At 47.0% G+C, this 7,325-nt stretch overlaps 1 protein-coding gene across 1 annotated transcript in view; it reads left to right on the top strand.

Moving 5' to 3' along the window:
• Nucleotides 1-7,028, top strand: part of rnd2 (Rho family GTPase 2) — a 23,618-nt gene extending 16,590 nt beyond the window's left edge. The window contains exons 4-5 of the mRNA XM_062533040.1: nt 1,992-2,126; nt 5,528-7,028. Of these exons, the coding sequence (XP_062389024.1) occupies nt 1,992-2,126; nt 5,528-5,845 (453 nt within the window). The 3' untranslated portion in view covers nt 5,846-7,028. The remainder of the gene's footprint in view (nt 1-1,991; nt 2,127-5,527) is intronic.
• The last annotated feature ends 297 nt before the right edge of the window (nt 7,029-7,325 follow it).

The following is a 7,325-nucleotide window of genomic DNA, read 5'->3' as shown; positions in this document are numbered from 1 at the left end:
GGTGCCAGTGCTACCGCTGGTGTGTTTGTGGGCACACCTAATGAGCGTGTGCTGCTCTCTTTTACTCCCTCTCTCCGCTGCCATCCCCCCTTTTTCCCCACTCCTCCACCCCTCATCCCCCCATCAACGGGCCACTGACACATATGGGGCGCGTGGATCTGTGGCTCCAATCAGCAGTTCAGATCACACACTCGACCCTTGACCCCTCCTGTTGGCGGGGGCAGCGCTTGACAGGCATGGGCGTGGTGAGAGGGCTGACTGGCATTGAATGCTGCCACTCCTTTAGCCTGATTGCAATGGGAGGCGGGACTCCAGAGGTCAAAGGTGGATGGGTGATTTCAGGCTTCAAAACCGTGTGTGTGTGTGTGTGTGTGTGTGTGTGTGTGTGTGTGTGTGTGTAGCTTTGTGAGAATGTGCGTGTCACCCTGGCATTCCTCACATATTTTACTGGTGGTATTTCTGTCGGCCTTGCTTGCTGGTTCGTAACAGAATCGCTTTATTTCAGAGAGAGAGAGAGCTGAATGGAGAGGGTTCTTCTTTATCCTCCAAAGACCTCTCTGTTAACTTGCCCTGCTATCTCTCTCTGTCCTCCTCCTCCTCTCTTCTCTCTCTCTCTCTCTCTCCTTCTCTCATTTCAGCATGGCAGTCTCTATTGGCATGGATTTATGACTAACCTCTCTGGCAGAGTACTCGGGACATATTCCATTCCAGTAACCAAATGAGCAATTTTACCTCTCATCAACGCCCCCCCCCCCCCCCCCCTCTCTCTCTCTCTCTCTCTCTCTCTCTCTCTCTCTCTCTCTCTCTCTCTCTCTCTCTCTTTCTTTCTCTCTCTCTCTCTCTGTTTCTCATTCATATTGTGGAGTTCTGAGCTGTGTGGGGAGTTGGAGAGTTGTGTGATGCTAGAGAGGATGGGCAGGTTGTTTTTAAAGACAAGAGAGTAGGGGTGTAAAGGTGTAATGTAGTCGTACTGAACTGTGTAAAGACAAGAGAGTAGGGGTGTAAAGGTGTAATGTAGTCGTACTGAACTGTTTAAAGACAAGAGAGTAGGGGTGTAAAGGTGTAATGTAGTCGTACTGAACTCTTTAGGTACAGGATGTTAGGTTCAATACAGATGCGAACTGAATGCTGTCTTTAACAGTGATCAACAGTAGGCTTTTTTGCTTCAAATTCAAGTTCCCACACAAACATATTAAGCTGCAGACCATATGTGACCATTCACAGCGAAATCAGTCGTTTTGCGCACATCGTTATTTTGAGTAAATCAACAATAACAAACTTCCGGGTTAAAATGTTGAATTTCACGTTTTCGCATAATTCGGCTGTATACAGTCTACAGTTTCATATCGTGAACGCATTTCACTGAAAAACCTACGTTTTGACTGTTAAACCCGGCGAAGATTCAACACATTTGCTGTCATTCCCGTTGTGCACGCGCCGCTTAAACAGGTGATTTCTCCTCTTCTGGCATATCATGACAGGAGAACCATGTCAACTTTGGATGCGGTTATCTTAGCGATAGTTTGTGTAATACCCTCGATATACATATCGTTGGAAAGCTTAGTTTATGGCCGTTTCATGTGAGCAAAATAACTTAATTTACTAAATTTTACCGAAACGACTGGTTCCGCTTTACAGGGTCACATATGTCAGTTTAGTCAATGAATGCAATGAAAATGCTATTCCCATTGCACATTCAAAATGTTGTCAGTGAATTATATGTTAGCAGTACCTACAGGCCTACTGTACAATTAAATGAACTGTGACTTCAAAACCGAGGTACACACCAAACCATGATTTTTTCTTGGACCCTTGCAAGAGAGTAGAGTGTGGGATTGTTGTGCTTTTAAAGCTGAGGTTGTAAAGCATGTAGGTACCATACAATAGTTATATACTGTATGTAAAGATTGGAATTTTGGTTCAAGAAACAGGTGTTAACTCTCCTCTTGCTCTGTGTCCACCTGTGCCCACCTGTGCCCACCTGTGTCCAGTGGCAGGCGGAGACGCAGGAGTTCTGTCCCGGGGCCAAGCTGGTGCTGGTGGGCTGTAAGCTGGACATGAGGACGGATGTGAGCACGCTCAGAGAGCTCTCCAAACAACGCCTCATCCCCGTCACACACGAACAAGTGAGTGCTCCCCCTCCCTCTCTCTCACACACACACACACACACACACACACACACACACACACACACACACACACACACACACACACACACACACACAGATACACACCTGCGTGAGTTGCACTCTTGGGAATGCAAGTGCACACACATACACAAACAAAAAACAGAAACAAACACAAATTTGTTTATACGTTTGGTTATACAAATGCAGACACACACACACACACACATACACACACACACACACTCACACAACGGACACACACAAACGAGATTAAATGAGAGCAAACATACAGTTGTGTACAAATTCATGCACAAACATAGACAGACAAACAAGCGTGCAGAACACACATGCTCACACACTCTCTCATGGGCACACACCCAGGCTCACACCCCTCCTCAAGCACACAAACACACACATACACACACACACACACACACACATACATCTCGTCTGTGATAGGTGTGTATGCTTGTTAAGTTCATCTGGGCCTGTGCTCCTGCGTGCTGTATGTATAGTGGCGTCTCCACTGGCTGTGCTGTGTGGAGGGGAGAGAGGAGAGGAGAGGAGAGGAGAGGGGGGGGGGGGGAGATGAGGCTCTGACCTCGTGCTTATTGCTCTGCTGCTCGCCTCACTTCTCAAGGCCTGCACTGGGACATCACACCACACAGGAGCAGGGAAAGGGTGGCAATATGTAGTCATTGTATATAGCCATTAACACATATCATACACACACACACACACACACACACACACACACACACACAGGAATGTACTGTATGTGAAAATAAAATTGGTACTTACTAGAGGTGGGCATAGATTAATTTTGTTAATCTAGATTAATCTCACTGTAATCTTGAAATTAATCTAGATTAATCTAGATTAATTTTAGGTGCACCAGCGCAAAATTTAGGTGCACCCACATTTTTCATTGCATCGCCTTTAACGCTAAAAGGTCCCCTTTTTATTGCTGTCCTTTCATATAATGATTTTTTAACAACAAAAAGTCTAGAAAAAGCTTGAAACACAATAAAAGATTTTTTTCTTTACAAAATTATTTATATAAGCCTATTCTACATACTGAAATGTCTGATATTCATGACGGCACACTTTATGCATATTGCAGCCTACTATATTACAACTCTGCCTCTTTAATTCAGCTGTCTGCTTGAAACCTCAAAATGTAAACAAAGCCTAGCATAGTTGGCTAGTTTATCATAGTTTACTAGTTGGACTGCTCAGTTTCCCCACGTGTTTTGTTTACTGTAAATTTCAATGTGGGCTAATACTTTTTCTCCTTTCGAGTTTTGGAGTTGGAAAACATTGGTATTGAGATTATCATCCAACTCATGCAAGAGTGACTTCAGTGTAGCCTAAGAGTTTTAATCAACTTTCTGCAGCAATGATGCTAACCGGAATTTATATTAATTTAGCTAACGTCTTCTATATGCATCATTGCTTTCACGATAGTGAATGTTTTATTTGGATTAGGCTAAATGTGCATGTCGAGGGGCGGGTCGCGACTCGCGAGTGTCCATTGAGCGCGCACGGGAGAGTGAGGGAGAGGGAGAGGGAGAGAAAGCAGGCCAAGTAGAGGGTTGTTACTTCTATTAGGAATGAGCGATCAGGTGGCATTCGGGAGGAGTCTGAGCTTATCGTCCATGTTGGGAGGATGTATCATTGGTTACTGTTTGGTAAAGTTGCACGCATAGTCTACAATAACAACTTGTGAAAGAAAGCAGCCGAGCAGCGTCAGGTGCACCAGTGCGACCTAGACTTTTTTCAGGCGCACTCTTAAACATTGGCGTTCGCGCTAAGATATCAAGGTGAAAGTGATCATAGCTTGCGTGGTATAGACCCAGCTCCCAGCCCAACTTTGAGAATAGATTAACGCCGATATTTTTTTTATCGCCCGATAAGAGTTGCACGATAACGCAGCACGTTAACGCCGATAACGGCCCACCACTAGTACTTACACACAATCATTCAATATGCAGGCGCATAAAAAAGAGCAGTAAATACACACACACACACATACATACTGTACACACACACACACACACACACACACAAGCTGATGAACACATACACATTCTCACCTACACACTCACACTCGCACACACATTGTTGCAGCATCAGCAGCTGCTTGTTTTGCTGCACATTTGAGGGAGGTGGAGATCATTTGTTCTTGCGGCGTTCTCAAAGAGGACTAAATTGAAGAGCAGACTTTGATAAATGGGGCAGGGTTATAGTCACTGGCTTCCGTGTCCACTAAGCCAAGGCAAGTTTGGAGGGTGAGTGTTTGCGTGTGTGTGTGTGTGCGTGTGTGCGTGTGTGTGTGTGTGTGTGTGTGTGTGTGTGTCTGTGTGTGTCTGTGTGTGTCTGTGTGTGTGTGTGTGTGTGTGTGTGTGTGTGTGTGTGTGTGTGTGTGTGTGTGTGTGTGTGTGTGTGTTTATGGGTTTGTGTCTAAACAAGCTTGTCCTCAAATCTCAAATTGCATTTTAATCAGCTCTGAGAGTGTTCATTTTGCATCTGACATCTGCATCGTTGGCCAGTTTAAACCTCTCCTCAAACACGCAGTACACGGGCGGGGACGGGGGCGCACACACACACACACACACACACACACACACACACACACACACACACACACACACACACACACACACAAACATACAAAAAATACTGTACAAAAAAATCACTGCATACGCACGCATACACAAACACAAACAAAAGCAGAAATAAACACGCTTCCATTCTGCAGTATTTGCAACAGACACACACACACACACACACACACACCCACTCCCCTGTCCTCCAGGAGGCGTAGTCCAGACGGAGAGGGTGTGTGGGGAGAGTGTGACCCTTCGTGCCGTCTCATTGTCTGTTTTTCTCCCCGTTAGTCACGGCTCCTCTAATTGTCACCATAGTAACCATGCCAGCCATCTCCAAGTGCCATAGTAACACTGATGTGCTCGCCAGCGTCGCATTTAGCCCGCGTTCCTCCGCAATATAATTACAGCCAATTACAGCAGCTTTCAGGGAGCCCAGCTCCTCCCCCCCCGGCACAGGCCAGTCCAGCTGAATGGACGACAAGTGACCGCAGAGTAATTGATGAGCAGAGAGGGCCGTAGAACAGCTCAGATGAATAAGTGATGGGTTTTTTCTCTCCTGTTTGTTTTGTGTCCCTCTGTTGTCTTTGCTTCTGTTTCTTCTCCTCTGCTGCTGTTTCTCTATGCACTCGCTCCTCTGGCGTCCCCCTCTCTCTCTCTCTCTCTTTCATCCCCTCTTCTGCTGCTCTTGTGCTATCTCTTTCTCTTTTCATCTCTCATGCTCACTCTTCAATCTTCTCATCTTGTTCTTCCTCTCCTCCTCTCTCTCTCTCTCTCTCCCCCTCTCAGGGCAGTATGCTGGCGCGTCAGCTGGGAGCGGTGGCGTACGTGGAGTGCTCTTCGCGCGTGTGTGAGAACAGCGTGCGGGACGTCTTCCACGTCACCACGCTGGCCACGGTGCGGCGGGCGCACGGCCTGGCGGGCACCTCGGGCTCCTCCTCCTCCTCCTCCTCGTCGACGGGCGGCGCCCTCAAGCGCAGCACCTCGCGCCGCGCCCTCAAGCGCATCTCCCAGCTGCCCCTGCCCCTGACCGCCTCCGCCTCCCAGACGCACGAGCCCGCCCCCACGCTACGCAAGGACCGCGCCAAGAGCTGTGTGCTGATGTAGTGCACACACACACATACACACACACACACACACACAGGCGGATACACACACACACACACACACACACACACACACACACACACACATACATAAACAAAGAACTGATATCTGAGAAGTACTGATCCCTATGGACATCCATAGGCCAGGCACACAAGCACATACTAAAATATGTATACACTTCCAAGTTCCAAGTATGGGTTTCACCATGAACCCACACATTAACACATACACACACACACACACATACACACTCCAAGTCACCCATACAGATGTGCAGTTGCGTCTGCAGAAGTATTACGTGACATCCCACAGAGCTTTATTTATTGCTTTTGATGTATGGTTTATGTTATTCTGCTTGTGTAACCGACCTGCGGTCTCGCTGGACAGACCCCTGGACTTGGGCCTTTACATTCTCTTGGCATTTTGTTTCCTGTTCTCGTCTCTCCGCTCCTCCGGTTTATTTTCCAATTGGCTGAGAGAGCATCTCGCCCCTCCTCAAATCAGACCCCTGGACGGGACGGCGGCCCGGACTGCCGGGTGTCCGGTTCTGCTCTCTGATTGGACGGCGCACAGTTTCCCATTTCCCCGGTTCCCCCTGACAGGAGTGGGTTGTCAAATGTGAGTGAAGGAGATTGGAGGGAGAAGGGAGGAAGAGACTCTCAGAGGTTTCGCTATATATAGCCAAGTGGTTTTGCTGCTGCCTCCCAAATTGAACTCATCTAAAAGGGATTTCAAAAAAAAAAAAATGAAAAGAAATATGATCAAAAGTGACAAGGAGAACTAGGAAATGTGAAATTGTGGCAGATTTATGATGTTTCTTTTCTGCAGGTCCTAGAAACCACAAGTGCTTTTCCGGATAAGATCACTGTCCATATCAGTTTAACTATGAATGCCATGTAATGAATTGTGCTCAGCCTTTGTTCCGTGGAGCTCCGCAGATGACGAGGAGGAAGTGAGCCCAGAGCGCCGCGTTGGACGCCGTACTAGACACCCTCGCCTGGGAACACAAGCGACTCCAGCGCTCACCTCTGGGCCCTTTGCTTAAAGGAATATTTTCATTTTGTTGTGTACAGATATCTATGGGGGGTGGGAGGAGATGGTTGATGAAATATGTAAAATATGATGATGTTTTAAATATGTTTATTGTGTTGGAATTTGAAGCACAGTAAAAACAGAGACAAACTATGTCAGAAGGCTGGGCTTCTTCTTCTTCCTTCCTTTGTTTTTTGTGTTTGGTTGACGTCTTCAAGATGTTACATTTGTGGCAGATTTACTGTCAGGTATCTGGTCTAACGAGCTCGGCTGACACCTTAAGCTCCTTCAGCGTTCTCCTCCCCCTCGTCTCCTCTGCCCAGCTGTTCCTGTGAATGAGGAGCTGGAGAACTCGGACTGCACTCATGCCTGACCACCTGTAGAAAGGAGCCATTATTGCAGCACTAATCACTAATCAGTATGCCTTAATGAAAACCTCCTACACATT

Source organism: Sardina pilchardus, chromosome 3, assembly GCF_963854185.1.
Source record: "Sardina pilchardus chromosome 3, fSarPil1.1, whole genome shotgun sequence".
Lineage (NCBI taxonomy): Eukaryota > Metazoa > Chordata > Actinopteri > Clupeiformes > Clupeidae > Sardina > Sardina pilchardus.
Note: the sequence above shows the minus strand (reverse complement) of the source record. Positions and strands in the feature narration are given on the sequence as shown.